This window comes from Misgurnus anguillicaudatus, chromosome 4 (genome assembly GCF_027580225.2).
Source record: "Misgurnus anguillicaudatus chromosome 4, ASM2758022v2, whole genome shotgun sequence".
Lineage (NCBI taxonomy): Eukaryota > Metazoa > Chordata > Actinopteri > Cypriniformes > Cobitidae > Misgurnus > Misgurnus anguillicaudatus.
In genome coordinates this window covers 17,797,203-17,813,701 of record NC_073340.2, presented here as the reverse complement: position 1 = coordinate 17,813,701, position 16,499 = coordinate 17,797,203, and the positions used below count along the sequence as shown (strand labels likewise).

Here is a 16,499-nt window from a genome sequence, read left to right as displayed (position 1 = left end):
GCTGCATTGCGCCGGGTGTACATAGAGCCCATACTGTGTTAAATAGCAACACATTCTTTCTTAGATTTCTTGCTATACAAGTTAGAACAATTCATCCAAAAATAAACCTTTAACCCATCCATGATATAGGTGAATTTTTACTTCAGTTAAACAGCAAGGATGATTTTAAGATGAAATCATGGTTCTCGGTTTCAAGTTATTTACAACACTGTAACCTGAAATCCTTATCCTCAGTCAAACAGTCAAGAGGCAGTTCATGAGTCTGGATGGATTGCAGTTTTATAAATAATAATGTCAAGAATGTTATGCTTTTTGCCCAGATTGTTTTGCTTCAGTATATCTCCAGGGACCACTGTAGGTATTAATTTTGTGTTGGCTGTATCTGCCTTGACTCTTAAACTAACGGCACCTGTGTGCATTTTATGAATCACCAAGGACCGCGGCTTTAACTAAAAATCTTGTTTACTGTTTTACAACGTCACATACATTTGAATAGCTTGAAGGTGCGTAAATAAAATAGCAAAGTAAATAAAAATAACACATTTTCATTTTGGGGTAAACTGTCCCTTTAAGCAACTAAGCGGCTTAAACTTCTTTAAAGAGAGTTTTTAATTACTTTGTAGTCTAATTTCATTCGAATGCAAGCTGAAAATCACCAAAGCAGCTGGCAAACTTGTCATTTGCAAAATATAATTTCTCCTCTGCCACTGTTTATCTGTGAAACCGTCTGGCATATAAACCAGGTAGAAATAATGAACCGCTGAATCCGCTCAATTCATCTAACGCTCCTCTCATTAAACGGCTCCCGTCAACTCGTTCTTATCACGTAGATCTTAGCACATTATGAAAATGCATACATGCTTTTCAGCCTTTGACATTTATTACGGCTCTAATTTCAAACTTATTTCTGAGATGCTGCGCTTGCATGCTGTTTGTTTTTCACACAATTGTTTTTCTTTCATTCATGGAATTGATTGGGAGTAATTGCGAAATCGAGTGTTCCTGATATCTGCGTAGGGGCGGCCCATAATTACAATGAGCAAATACTGAAACAGTGACACGTGCAGATTCCTGCTAAGGCTGCTAATGAGGTTTGATAGCTTGTCTAAAAGTGCACGAACCTGTCGCCTGTTTAGATCATTTCAACGCTTTAGCACACGGCAGCGCGGGTCACAGAATTCACCCAGAAGGATTCGCAGCGCTTTTGGCTTCTGAACAACAAACTGATTAGCTCGCTTCCTTGCAGAGAATTAATTGGGTTCCTTGACGCTTAAAATTAATTTATATTTTTAATGTCCTATTTGAAAGTGGGGCCAAACATATGTAATATGATGAATGGGAATAATACAAGCAGTGTGCGTATGTATGTGTGTGTTTGTGACTGCTGGAGATGAATGAATCCTACACACATGCTGCTCATAAGCGTATGTTTATAAATGAGCTCAGGGTGTGTATCGATCAGAGTGAAATATGAAAGAAGTACGGTGATTTCCTCTGCTTATATCCAATTTAATGGTGTTGGCATGTGTTCACTTGTGCATGCTTTTAGACAGGCGATTGTGGTATGGGCTTGTAATCCTGTTTGTACCCTGGAGATTTTTTTCAAGTGTCTGCATGTTTAAGACCATTGATCTTGGAAAATGCTGAAATGGTCACTATTTTTGAGGATCGTTTAGGACGCATCACGCGCTCACAACATACTTAAAGGAATAGTCAATTTTCTTAAAAGAAAAATCCAGATAATTTACTCACCACCATGTCATCCAAAATGTTGATGTCTTCCTTTGTTCAGTCGAGACGAAATTATGTTTTTTGAGGAAAACATTCCAGGATTTTTCTAATTTTAATGGATCCCAACACTTAAGAATTTTAATGCAGTTTAAAATTGCAGTTTCAACGAACTTTAAACGATCCCAAACGAGGCATAAGGGTCTTATCTAGCAAAATGATTGTCATTCTTGGCAAGAAAAATAAAAAATATGCACTTTTAAACCACAACTTCTCGTCTTTCTCTGCTCCTGTGACGCGCCAGCGCGACCTCACGTAATACGTCATCACGTCAAGAGGTCACAAATGACGTATGCTAAACTACGCCCCAGACAGTGTTTACAAGTGTGGAGAAAGAGGACCGTTCTGACGTTGTTGTATGTGGAATGATACTAATTAATGTCTTTGTGTCAGTTAATTGTTTAAAATGGTCCGCAAATGTGCGTTTCATATGTAACACGTGACCTTTCCACATCATTACGCAATTACGTGAGGTCACGCTGGGTCGTCACACAGCCGGAGGAAGAAGAGAAGTTGTTGTTTAAAAGTGGATATTTTTTATTTTTCTTAGGGCTGGGTACCGATCGTCGATACTTTTATGGTATCGAACGAAAAAATCAGATACTTTGAGTATCGAAAAATGATTTGTCTTTCGGTGCCAAATTTCGATTCCAAAAGCCAAGCGGCTGTGTGAGCTTGTGCTTGCTTGTAAGGACCTAATGCGCCGGCGATCGGCTGTCCAACACCACGTGACCGGGAGGAGTTCAGAAATACTCGCAGTCCAACTCGCAGTCACCCAACACAAGTGTAGAAAGGATGCAATATGAGAAATATACAGAAAGTCTTTGTGACAGTTGTCTTACCAATAGAGTAAGCGCAAGTATGGCCGTGTTGTCTCCATGAAAGGCACGTCAACCAAAACTCCAAAGTGACGAGGGGTTTCAATTTAAAGCACGCGTGCAGCCTGTGTCTCTGCTTGTTTTACTCGCGCCTGGTTCCGCATGGCAAGACTTCGCGCGCGTCTCCCACAACAGTCTCGACCAAGGGTTTAAACTTGACCCACGCTCGAACCTTCTCTCAATGCTTATGAAATACTTGCGCCTGTCTCTCCGCATTGCAAAGCCTTCATGCCATAATCTCCCAAAATGGACGATGCGTTTAAAACTATTTTTTACAGTCTATGGTTTAAACTTGACGCACACGTGCAGCCCAACACTGCTTACAAGCCTGGCTCGTTATTTAAAACGAACTAAAATTCTGTTTAAGTGGTTTGCTAATTTCACGCATTTTCTAATCCCAAATGTATTTAATATTTTAATAATTATGAAGTTGAGTATTGTTTAAAACAAACATGTATACAAATCTTTCCAGTAAAACTCAGTCACCCATTTAAATATTTTAACTTTTTGTCAAAGTTGCAGCTATAATGAAGCCACTTATTAAATACTGTTAGTCCAAGCTAAATACCATTTTACGTTTCATAAAATAAAGCAGTGTTAATTATATTCTTAATTTCTTTATTTTTGTTTCCTTATTTTCATAAAAAATCTGATAAGTGTGTCTGCTGGCGCACCCCTATCCAAAAAGCAGAACCTGTTTTATTAAAGGAATAGTCTACTCATTTTCAATATTAAAATATGTTATTACCTTAACTAAGAACTGCCGATACATCCCTCCACCATCTGTGTGCGTGCACGCAAGCGCTGGAGCGCACCGCAACGCCCCGACAGCCTCCAGCCCAGCCCCACTCATTCAATGGTATCAAACAGAGACAAAGCCAGAAGTGACCAAACACATCAACGCCCCCCCCACTTAAGACGAGTAGTTATACGAGCAAGTTTGGTGGTACAAAACAAAACGTAGCGCTTTTCTGAGCGGATTGGAAGGGGGAGCTATATTTTGTGGCGTGGTGGCGCTTTTGGGAGTACTTCGACTCGCCTGAAAAGTCCGCTCCCCTTCTCCCTCTCATAATGGGAGAGGTAGGCTGTTACTGCGCCGAGTCGGGGTACTCCCAAAAATGCTATTACGCCATAAAATATAGTTCCTCTTGTGAGTCCGCTTAGAGAGGCGCTGCGTTTTGTTTTGTACCACCAAACTTGCTCGTATAACTACTCGTCTTAAATAGGAAAAACGTTGATGTGTTTGGTCACTTCTAACTTTATCTCTAAATGGTACAATTGAATGAATGGGGCTAAGCTAAATGCTATCGAAGCGTCGCAGCGCGCTCCAGCGCTTACGTGCACACACACAGATGATAGAGAGATGTATCAACAATTCTTAGTTAAGGTAATAACATATTTTAATATTGAAAATGAGTAGACTATTCCTTTAATAATGTTACCCTGAGTGAGAAGTGTTACCAGAATTTGTTTTAATTAAGGTGAAAAATAAAAGTTTTGTGTTTAATGTATAATGGATTTTAAAACATATGGTATCGCAAAAAATTATTGTTAGGAACCGGAATCGAAACTGAGGTATCGAAATTGGCACCCGATCGAAAGATTTTAAACAATACCCAGCCCTAATTTTTCTTGCCAAAAATTACAATCTTTTTGCTAGATAAGACCCTTATGCCTTGTTTGAGATCGTTTAGAGTCCTTTGAAACTGCAATTTTAAACTGCATTAAAACTGTTAAGTGTTGGGGTCTATTAAAGTCCATTCAAATGAGAAAAATCCTGAAATGTTTTCCTCAAAAAACATAATTTCTTCTCGACTGAACAAAGAAAGACATCAACATTTTGGATGACATGGTGGTGAGGAAATTATCTGGATTTTTTAAAGAAAATTGACATATTCTTTTAAAGTTTATTTCTTTAATCAGTGTACTGTATACCATTAGGGGCCAGTCACACCAAAAGCGTTTATGGCAGTTGCAGGCGCCTTTTTTGAATGATATTCTATAGGCAGGGCGCGTTTGCGCGCTGTTTATGCGCGCCGAGCGCCTTGCGGTTTTTTGCCGCCTGCCGCGCACGCGTTTTTGAAGGAGCGCTGACAGCGGAAAAGCGCCCGACGTCATTCGAGTATTTCCATTGTCCAATCGAATGAGGGGAGAGGCGGGCCTTACGTTGTGGTGAGGGAAGTTTACAGTTAGTTTGAAGAACCAGACCCCACTCGTTTAATCTCTCCTGCGTGTTTGTGCACCTCTCAACCTCAAACAAGGTCAGAGCAAGCGCCCTCTTTTTAAAGTTTCTGCTAATATGACAGTTAACAGCAAAAGAGCGCTCACGCTTCAATATTTGATTGACAAGACAGCTGACTCGGTGGTTGCTTAGCAATATGTAAAGCCGCGTCGCACTGCTCTTTTTTTTTTAAAAAGGCAGTGCGTCGCGCCTTGCGTTTGCAAGCGTTTAAAGTGGTTTTGGTGTGACTGGCCCCTTAGTCAACCAAATGAATATACATGGCAAAGATGAATGCACATTTATATATTGATTCAATAGATTTATAGCATTTAAAAAAAAACTTGTCATGGATTCTACTATTTTGTTTTTGTTTGTTGTTGATCACGAAGTACAAAGTAGATGAGGAAAACTAGGATTCTGTGTGTATTCAAAGCGCCACCCCCTTATTGTTTACAATGCGTGGAATGGTAGGCTGTGACGGAGGACTGGCGTTTATCGCATTTTTGGAAAAAGGGAGTAAAGATGACAGAATAACACGGCGGATATCGGATTATTTTTTAAATGAAGAATTTACTTTTTAATACTGACCTAAAACAATACTAATTTGGGCGTTATATAAAAAAAGGCAATTGGTGTTTGGAACCAAACTCTTTATATGTACTGAAAAAAATGTTGACGCGTTCAATACTTATTTTCCCCCACTGTAGACTACTCAAGTTTTCTCAAGCTTGTTGTGTATTCATATTTGCAACCCAATGCCACGTCAGGATTTTGTATTTCTTAATTTTATTTGTACTAATTCATGGTTATTAGTCTGGTCAGGTGGAACCCTGAAACCAGGGCAAACTTGTCAAAAAGTGACATGATGTGTCTGTCAGGCAAAATGGAGCTAACCTAAATACACCTTGACATATGATTTCCATAAACAAATGACTGCTGGTTCTGAATGGCAGGCAGGAGCCTTCCTCCGTGTCTGTGTCACTTACTCTAAATGACAGCTGACAAGTCACCTGGCAGGTGTGGGACCGGCTTTTAACAAGCAGCTACCGCTCGCCAGCCAAAAACTTCCACACCTCAGAGTGAAAACACATATTCAGCTTGCCTTGAAAAAATGACACTTTCTACAAGACTTTTCAAGACAGCTGCCTGGTAAGCCTTTCAGTGAGGGTTTGGTGTAAGTTTTTCATCTGTGCCTGTTTTTTATTTCAGGTCGCTGAGATGCACGGGGAGCTGATAGAGTTTAACGAGAGGCTGTATCGCTCTCTCATGGCGAAAGACAATCTGATCGGACAGATGAGACGGGAACTCATTGACTTGCGTGGCCCAGTAAGCAGATTCAAGCTTTCATACACACACACACACATGTAACAATACATACATTGAGTGCCTTGTTTTTTCCTTTTTATCGCTGCTCGACAGGCATTTGTTTGGTATGGATGTACATAATAAAATGACCCCATTTGGCATTGATTCCATCAGACCTCAAACACAATCTGAATGCAAATGACAATAAGTAAAAACATCTTTAGTGCTTCTCTTTTTCATATAATGCTTTTTGCAGTTTTGCGTAAGCCTTCAGCATATAACCAGAACTACTGATTTGTCTCGGGCGCAAATGAGGACTCCAGCATCTTTCAAAGTGCCTCTTCTCATGGTTTCCTTCCTTCTCATACTTTCCTCTTTGCTGCTTATCTGTCCGCCATGGATTACTTTGATACATCTGACAGCAGTGATTTTGAACCGTGGCCTGCTGTAACTGTGCTGAGCTGTACTATGTGGCAAATGCGTTATCTAACCTCCATGGCTCATGTGTCTGTTCTTCTCTGGTGCCACTGTCTGCCAGGATGCAGCAGCCTGTGACCCCTGCAAATGCTGACATTACCACGCTTTCACCAAAAGATAAGATTCACACTCCAATAGGATTAGAGTGTCAGTGCAGGTTGGGCTTGAGTATTGGCAGGAATGTTGGATAGATGTTTAGTTATTGGGTTTTTTGTAATATATTTTTTAATAAATCAATAATAATAATAATGCATTTTTCTGTAATATTTTTTTTATAAAAATTGTATTTCTTTTTAGCAAAGCCAACATTATAGTACATTTTTGTGTAACTTTTGTGTTCTATCATTTGAATGCCTTTTTTAATTTTAATTATAGTACATTATAGAGATTTTTTTAATGTTGGCTTTGCTAAAAAGAAATACATTTTTTTTATAAAAAATAACAGAAAAAAATACATTATTATTATTGATTTATATATAAAATATATATATATATATATATATATACACACACATATATATATATATATATATATATATATATATATATATATATATATATATATATATATATATATATATATATATATATATATATATATATATATATATATATATATATATATATATATATATATATATATATATATATATATATATATATATGAAGCGTTTGGTTCCACAACGCAATAAATCCATTTTGACAAATTTCGGTTAAAACATGTTTTCAAAACCAAGAAAGTGACAAGATAAAAACCACAATTTTCTGTTACAAACTTTCACATTGCATCTTTAGGTTATAAAAACATAAAAAATTCAAATCCATAACTTGATTTTGAAAGATTTATTATAAAAACAGATTCTTTTTTCCACAGAATGCAATAAATCATGACAGTTTTTTTTCAAAATGCTAGAAATCTATTCAATCAAATGTGCATTCATCTTTGCCATTTTATATTCATTTAGTTGAACAGTTGTACACACTGATTAAAAAAATAAACATTAATGGCATTAATAAAAACACTTACTTTGTCATATTAAGAACACTGTCATTGCTGCGGTTATACTTGACGTTGTCACTTAGCATTTTTCACAGCGATCAGCTGTAAAATGTTTTGGTCCTGCTTGATTTTCGTTGACTTAGAGTAAAATAATGGAAAGTTTTTTATAAGATCTCTGGGGTCAGTGTGTTTGCATGAGAAGCTTCATGCTGTCGGGAGAACAAGCACCCGTCTCCCGAGTGCCTCTCGCGGAAATTAATAGATGTTGATGGCTTACGTTTCTTTCCCGTCACAGAAAACCATCACAGGTCAATGCAATTAAAGTATTATTTTGTTTTTTTTGTTGATCATGAAGTACAAAGTAGATGAGGAAAACTAGGGCTCTGTGTACTCAGCGCGCCGCCATTGTTTGTTTACATTGCGTGAATGGACCGCTGTAATTTCTGGAATGTATTTATTGCGTTCTGTAGGAGGAGTGGCGTTTATCGCATTTTGGAAAAAAAGGGAGAAAAGATGACAGAATAACACGGCGGATATAGGATTTAATATATAAAAAGGCGTTTATTGCGTTTTGGAACCAAACTCTTCATATATATATATATACAACTATATTGAAAGACTGAATCTCGCAAATTGAAAACTTTCTTATGTTGCATGGCGAAAATTGCATATTGTGTCTTTAAAACACAATTCTCACAAGAGAATTTCATCAAAGTGTCTATTTGACTTATACTGTGGTTACTGTGGTTAGTACTTTTTATTTAAAACTCAACTTAGGTTTTAACTAATTTCAGATAATTATATAATAGAGGTCCCACTTAGACTTTAAACACACGTTATTCCTAAAAGCTAAAATATTAGTCACACACACTGAAACAGCGAATAACGAACATATACCTATGACAGCATCTATATTTTTATTTGCTTTTATTTGATAAGTTATACTTAGCAGCTGCACTTTGATTGATTCTGTGTTATGGACTTATTAAATCCTAATTAAAGGGGGTGGAGTTTATAAAATGGCATTTTTCAAAATTGTTGTCATCATTAATTAAATTTTTTGTGTACAATTAACTACATTTTTATTTGTTGACTCTACTAAGGTTTGTTGAGTTTACTTAAACTTTTTTTTTTTGTTGTAAAATTAACTAAATTATTGTTTGTTGAGATTACTTAAACAAATTACATGGAACCTGTTGACATAATATTTTAAATTTTTTATGGCCGTTGACGATATTAAGAAAGCAGTATGGTCGATATGAGGCAGATGAAACACAAATGTAATTACAGTAAATTGGAAACGAACCAAAAACTTACACTTGTATTCATCTTTGAAAATTAACTTGTTGAACAAAACATGTAAGTGTCTTTAACGTTTGTTAAACATAGAGCTTATTTTTTTTCGATAATCCAAAAGTCTGAATGGGCGAGAGAACCAGTGTTCTGAAAAATACGTCATCCCTCCGGCGCTCTATTAATGTGGATCTGACATCCCACGGTACTGTTTGAATAAGACTTTGCTGCACACCAGAGTGTTGTTATGTGTAACACAACATAAAGTCATGTTAAAAAGTGAATAATGATAGGTCATTTTACTGTCTGTCAGACTTTGGCTTTATAATAGGGTGTTTTCACATATAGTTCATTTTAAAAGAACCAAACCCAGTTCACTTTAAGTGAACCAGAAAAGGAACTAGCTGAATGTGACCTCAGTCCTTTTGGTGTTCACAATATAGTGGACTCAAAAGAGGACCCAGTTCTTTTTTTGGTCCTCTTCAGAACTGAAGTGATCTCAGACCTTTTCTTGTTCACATCACAACTTCATAAGAACTCAGATCCCAGCTTTCTGTGCAGCAGTTGATTTTGATACAATGTCCAAACGACACACAAAATGGACCGGGACCTCATTGATTTCACATATCAAAAAGAAATCGAACCACAAAAGAACCCAAAAGCGAACCGTACTCAGACCACCTCCTGACGTGGTCTGAGTTCGGTTCACTTCTGGGGCCTTTTAAGGGGGTCTGAGATCACTTGGTTTGTTCACATATACACCCTAAACTGATCTGAGAGCGTTTGGAGGGCTCAAACGAACTAGGTGTGAAAACACCCATATATGAGTGTCTTTCTAATAATAAAATTTACTGGGCAAGTATGTGCTGAATTAATAATATCAGCCCATATCGGCCACTATATATCAATCTATCACTACTTTAAATAAAAGCATCAGCCAAATGCATGACTGTAATGTAAATAATGAGGGCTATACAGTATTAACTTTTTCTTATTAAAAAACATGTTGATATACTCTTTTCAATTATAAGCCTATTATTAGTACAGTTAATATTAATAGTACACTTTCTGTATACATATTTCTTATACTTAAAGATAGAAGGTAGATTTGTATTACTTTTTAAATTGAATTCTTACCATTTCTTCCTGTGGTTGTGTTTTTGGGCAGGTTCCAGGGGACCTGAGCCAGACCTCTGATGATCCCAGCCTATCTGACTTTGAGACGTAAGTGGCCTCCTCCTCACTTTTCTTTATATTATGGTCTGTATGAGTGTTGGAGGTGTTATGCTGCATGCCTCTTGTGGGAATCAAATCGATGATATGGAATTTCATGAAGCGAATGCTTCTGTTTGGGAAGAGAATGCTCTAAAAATAAAGAGGTTGAATGCGGTTTCTGTTTTTACATTCGAAACGTTGACAAACTCCTTCCTCCCAGCGATAACCTTTGTATGTGAGAGGATGTCAGGTTTTTTAAAAGGCTTGAAGGAAATGCATGACACATTGATCCTATTTGTCGTGTAAAGAGCCTGTTGCTTTCGTCAATGACTAAAGGTGTCGATATTTGTCCTTCTTCCCCTTCATATGTCGATAAACTGCTGTTTTTATTTTTATATCCCTGGCCTGTGCAAAAAATAAAAAAGAACTGTAGCTACACTGATCTATTGCTTTTTTTTCTCGATGCTCCTGTTGGGGTAAACAGGATAAAATAAACTTAAATAAACTTTCAATTTTTATCTTTTTCTCTCTGTCTGTCTAAGAACTCAACGTGCTCTTGTCAATGTGTGGATCCCTTCTGTGTTTCTTCAAGGTCGAGCAGCCAACGCATATCATGTGTATCAGGTATGCTGTTCTGAGTATTTGGCCATCAAAAGCGAAATTTATATCAGATTATGTCTTAATATTTATTAGTAATTTGAGCAAAGTTAGACTGATTTGACTCAAACGTATCTGCACAGGATAAAAGTTACTGGTTATATGAAGACATAGTCTTAGCTTGTTGATGTTTATTTGTTCATATGAACACACAAATTTGTTCTGGTTGCTCAGCTGGTGTAGCATTGCATTAACAGCACAAAAGGTTGTGGGTTTGATTTCGTGTGAATGCACTGCAGTTCATTTTGAATAAAAGTGTTTGCCAAATGCATTAATGTACAGTAAATGTAATATGATTGGTCAGTTTAAAAAAGTTACCAAGCAAAATCATTAATGATCTACCTAATTAATATTCGTTACCACCATGTTACCAAAAAATCCATTATGGTGATTCAGGACAAGCACGATGTACTCTGCACAAAACACGCATGTCAACATAGTGAGTTAACAGTGAATGTGACAATGTATCACCTTTGTAATGCAGCTGTTTTAGATATGATATTGGGTCACGCACTTTCTATAAAAGCATATTTCCACATATTAGTTGATTTTTAGTCCACATATTAATTGGTTTTGATGGTGTTTTTCAATTTTTTTCTGTTCCCTTGAGTTTTGCACATGAAATGGATCCCTATGGAAACAGATCCTGTAGTTTTTCAAAGCATGAATGATGGATAATGCATTCCACTATTTTACATTTAACCCAGTGTATCAGGGCTTCACATTTCTAGATGTAATTGATGACTCCAGGCATTGTACCTCCCACATAATCACTAACATCTTTGGCATGTTTATATGTATCAGAACATACCTGCATTCATCTCATTGTTCATGGTGACATTCACGAGCTGATTCACACCAATTCTATGTAATATACCTTTTTTTATCTTACTGGTCTGTGATCTGTTTCACAAACGTCCATTGGTTTTCATTATTTTATACAAACAGTACGAAATAGGCAAATTCATGCTTTGAAAACAGCTGTTTCCATAGGGATCCATTTCATGTGCAAGAAAATCGAAAAACACCATCAAAACCATCAAAACTTTGGTGCTATAATCTATTGCTATGTGTTCTTTAAAAGTAATTGATGAGCACAGGCAAAGAGGTCAATATATGAGATGCGTGCGTTGAATGAAACCATCTTGATTTTACAAGCTTTGAAATTGATTTCGGATAGCTATAGTATTTCAATATCTCAGATATGTTTTGTAGCTGAACATATACATCATGTATATACATGAGTAAACATCTAATCATGTTTATTGCACTTTAATCAATGCGTACATGAGGCTACTAATTAACTTTTTATAGGAAAACACCAGTTTTTTAATATTTCACTATGTTCTTACCTCAACTTAGCCGAATTAATACATACCTATCTTTTTCAATGCGTGCACTAAGGGACGTGCACAGGAATTTTGAGAGGCAGTTGCCCCAAAATAAAAAAAAACTCATGGGGAAATGACAATCGTTTCACTAGATAAGACACTTATTCCTCGTTTGGGATTGTTTATAGTCCTTTGAAACTCCGTTGAAAAAACCTGTTAAGTGTTGAGTTAAGTGTTAATTGTTGGTGTCTATTAAAGTCCATTAAAATGAGAAAAATCCTGCAATGTTTTCCTCAAAAAACATAATTTCTTCTCGACTGAACAAAGAAAGACATCAACATTTTGGATGACATGGTGGTGAGTAAATTATCTGGATTTTTCTTTTAAAAAAAATGGAATATTCCTTTAATCTATGTACAGCGCGTTGTAAATGTGTTAGCATTTAGCCTAGCTCCATTTATTCCTTAGGATCCAAACAGGGATGAATTTAGAAATCACCAAACACTTCCATGTTTTCCCTATTTAAAGACTGTTACATGAGTAGTTACACAAGTAAGTATGGTGGCACAAAATTTACGGGCCTCCTTAATTTTTTTCATGTCTTTTTCATGTAAATATTAGGAGCCTGTGTCCTCTTCCAACACAATGTAGAGATGACAGGACCTTAGATGCAAAACCTCAGGATTTTCTAATGTACTTTAATTCAGTTTGTCTACATATAACAATAGGAAATCCTAAAATTACAGATTAAATGGATAGTTCACCCAAAAATGAAAGATATTTTGAGGAATGAGGCCCCGACTTCCATAGTAGGAAAATATACTCACTATAAGTCAATGGGCCTCTGATCGGTTTTATTACAAACATTCCTAAAAATATCTTACTTTGTGTTCATCAGAACAAATACATTTATACAGGTTTGTAACAACATGTTGAGAGAATTTTTGTTTTTAGGGAAACTATCCCTTTAATGCATCTCCATGTTACTTCAGCCACACCGGAATACCCTAAAAAATGTATCCACTAAAAGAGCATAAATGATGCTTGAGCATGCATGACAGTGTGAACTACAGTATTTATAAATAAATATCAAGCAATTTTGTAATTTCACAACTAAAACAGTTCTTTGGCCTCTTAATGTATAATTTTATGAGTAAATTTTTTTAGTCTGGAGTCCTGCATCAGCCATCTCCTGGCAGAAGATTATGGGACATTACCACCACATCCCAAAATTGCAGCTACTCCATTTTCCACTTTTGTGTTTCCGCCTCTCCTCTTCGCTTTGAAATTACAGTCTCTAAAATATAAATCAGAGTGCCATTGCACTCCATAGAAAGAACATAATTGATCTACAGTAATATTAGCAAAGCTTTGTTTTGCTGTGAAGAATTCCACCTCCTCTGTCTCATGTCACATAATGAAAAAATATAACAGCTGCATATAACAAGTCATACGCGCTTACACGATTTAGCCGGGAAATGGTTATTAAAAAAGAGCATGTAATGACTCTGCGAAAAGAAAAATATGTTTTTCAGCAGATTTTCTTCTGTTAGATTTAAGTTTGCTGGTGTGTAGCAGAAATGACCTGTATTCTGTGTTATGCCACTGTGCTTGTTGATGTGAGAGCCACATGAGTTTTAATGGCACTACTGTGATATGCAACGTGAATACAGTGGCAGACAGAAGTGACAGCCGTCATTAATGGTGTGCAGCTTACATGATACACTTTCCCTCTTTCCTTTGCTTGTTTCCATGCCGATTCTTTCTTCAGACATCAGAAGACTTTAACTGCATCCTTGCATCACTCCATACATATCTTAGATAGGCTGATGTTACACACTTTGCTGCACGCTACAAAGAAACACTTTTTTGGATCGGCGCTTCAGAAAATATAAAATACCTCTTCAGAAGATCTAAAATACTTAAGGAGGTGTGAAGACTTGACTTGTGAGGGCTGGCTTTCCCTGCTGGTGTAGTTGTTGTGCAGTCGACAAATACATATTTTTATTGATTAATGCTTTTCAAATTAAACCTGTTTAACAAAACATATTTTTAAAAATGGTTTGTTCTGGTTTTGTTGTACAAGATTGAATTATTCAAACATTTGGCCCCCACATAATGTACAGTATAGATGGTATGCATTGACGTCATTTTCCACGTGACCATGCCGGAACTCTCCCTGTTGAGTGGCTAACGTTCAACAAAATGGCTGGTTTTCATAGTGGCTGCTACGAAAATGCCAGTGAAACTGACTATTATCAGCTTAAATTGAATTTAGTTGGACTTGATAGCAGATGTGGACAATAGTTAGTTACATTTGTTACATTTATATAGAATCATACTGTGTATTCTTTAATATTGCATATTAAAATTTATTTAATACCTAATTACATTAAAATTGTGTACTTCTACTTCTGTAAAAGTACGTTTATGTACTTAAATATTAAATGTAAAACAAAAACTTGTATTTATGTAATGTAATAGAGTAAAATTATGATAATATGCTTTGGAATGTCTGTTTTCCAAAGAAAAACACGGATAAAATACAAATACTTGAAAAAATACTTTTAAGTAGAAAGTAAAACCTCTGCTAGATAGTGACCCTAGCAACTTATCAACCCACCTGTGGTTTGTGGACGTTGGCATGAACGATTCGGCCGAAACCGAATACCGAATCCTATTCGCATCCTTATTCCATTAACACAGTAAAACACATTAATGAAGTAGACAACGTCCACAGCAGTGTATTTTTCATTTTATTTAATTTTAACTGTAAAAAAAATGGATAGGCAACATTATGCCAAGATGACAAGTGGGAAAAACTATTTTGACAATTACTATAAGCCTATGCATAATGAAAACGTAGCGTTGCGACTCGCTTGTTTTTCCAGGTGCGTCCGCGAAATGTGAACTGCCCCTAAGGCTCACAAAAGAAAAAAAAGCTTATCTCCACGTCAGCACCCGATGTGTGTAATCAACGGCCGCGTGACGTCGACCAGCGTAGCGCAAGCCTAGGATTCGGTTCGGTGGAAAAAAATCTAGGATTCGGCCGAACCCGAACCCCTTCAAAAAGCCCAGTATTCGGCCGAATCCGAATCCTGGATTCTGTGCATCCCTATTTCAGACAATTCGGAAAAAGGTGTGTTTCTCAAAACTGCAAGTTTATTTGCATTAGCATTGTTTAAAGATGACGCAGTATGTACTTAAACATCCCAGAAACAACTCATACATGTCTGCTCCCAAGTATAAGAGGCTTTTCTTGCCAATAATGTTTGGATAACACTCCTACATCTCTTTTGTTTTAAAATAATGTACTATTTCTTCCAAGTAACACCTCATACGTTGCCATTCCTAAGTATAAGGGGCTTTCCTTGCCCGTAAAGTCAGATATTAAATGTGTTCTGAGTTTGTCACAGCATAGAAAAATGTTATTAACCACCCAACCAAATTTAAATGTAGGAAAAATGCTAAGTAAATAAAATAAGTTATCAAAATCTTGGAAAAATAGGCAGCATTCTCTGCTCTCAAGAGGTGGGGGCGTGTCCGCTGTCTACCCTGAAACCACGCCCACTCGCAGGAAAGCTGATGTTTCTCTTAACTTTCAAATACAGCTGAATGGTGCTCTTGATTGTGTTAGAGGCGGGGCCATGCGCAGGGGCTCAAGTGTGTCATTGAGCCACCGTTTTAAGCCTGCCTAAGAAATCCTGAACGTAGAAATGGTGGAAAAACGCAATTCAGTACTACATAGTTTACAGTCTTTCTGGCGTGTTTCAACAATACATACATATAGAAAATATCACAAGTTTTGTACAAATCTGTAATGAAAACACAGCTGTTGTTTCCACTTGGCAATTTATCTTTTCTGTAAGATGATGGATTGAATTCTCAGAGGTTTTTGCAACAGCTATACAATAATACAATAAAGTAGCTTACAGAAATTATAGCGAGCATTCATTTTTAATACAGTAGTATACTCAAAACATATTAATGGATTATTTGACAAGGCAAAGAAATTAGTTCATTTGAATTTATTACTTGTTTAGCGTCATCCATCCATGTGGTTTATTTAAAGTAGATTAAAGAAATAATGCACAAATCAATTTTCAGTGCGCGTCTGTGTCGGTTTGTAACTCTGTACGTCCGGCTGTAGTCCCAACAACACAAATCAATTCATTAAACTTCAATTCTGCCACATTAATTCATTTCTCGCAATACAATTGTGAAGAATTGTGTTGTATTAGTTCATTTATATTACAACTGATATGTCTTCTGAATATCCGGTCCAGTTCTCTGGCTTTGCTTTTAGCTTTCTGAAGTGCATATGCACAAGCACT

The 16,499-nt window shown here is 36.6% G+C and overlaps 2 protein-coding genes across 2 annotated transcripts in view; one reads left to right on the top strand and one right to left on the bottom strand.

Annotated features, from left to right (window-relative positions):
* The window catches only part of zc3h7bb (zinc finger CCCH-type containing 7Bb), a 497,977-nt gene that overhangs the window by 239,334 nt on the left and 242,144 nt on the right, over positions 1–16,499 (bottom strand). The gene's annotated exons all lie outside the window — the stretch shown is intronic.
* The window catches only part of snx29 (sorting nexin 29), a 124,051-nt gene that overhangs the window by 54,795 nt on the left and 52,757 nt on the right, over positions 1–16,499 (top strand). Inside the window, exons 16-18 of the mRNA XM_073866845.1 lie at positions 6,097–6,213; positions 10,131–10,186; positions 10,720–10,801. Coding sequence (XP_073722946.1) covers positions 6,097–6,213; positions 10,131–10,186; positions 10,720–10,801 — 255 coding nt within the window. The remainder of the gene's footprint in view (positions 1–6,096; positions 6,214–10,130; positions 10,187–10,719; positions 10,802–16,499) is intronic.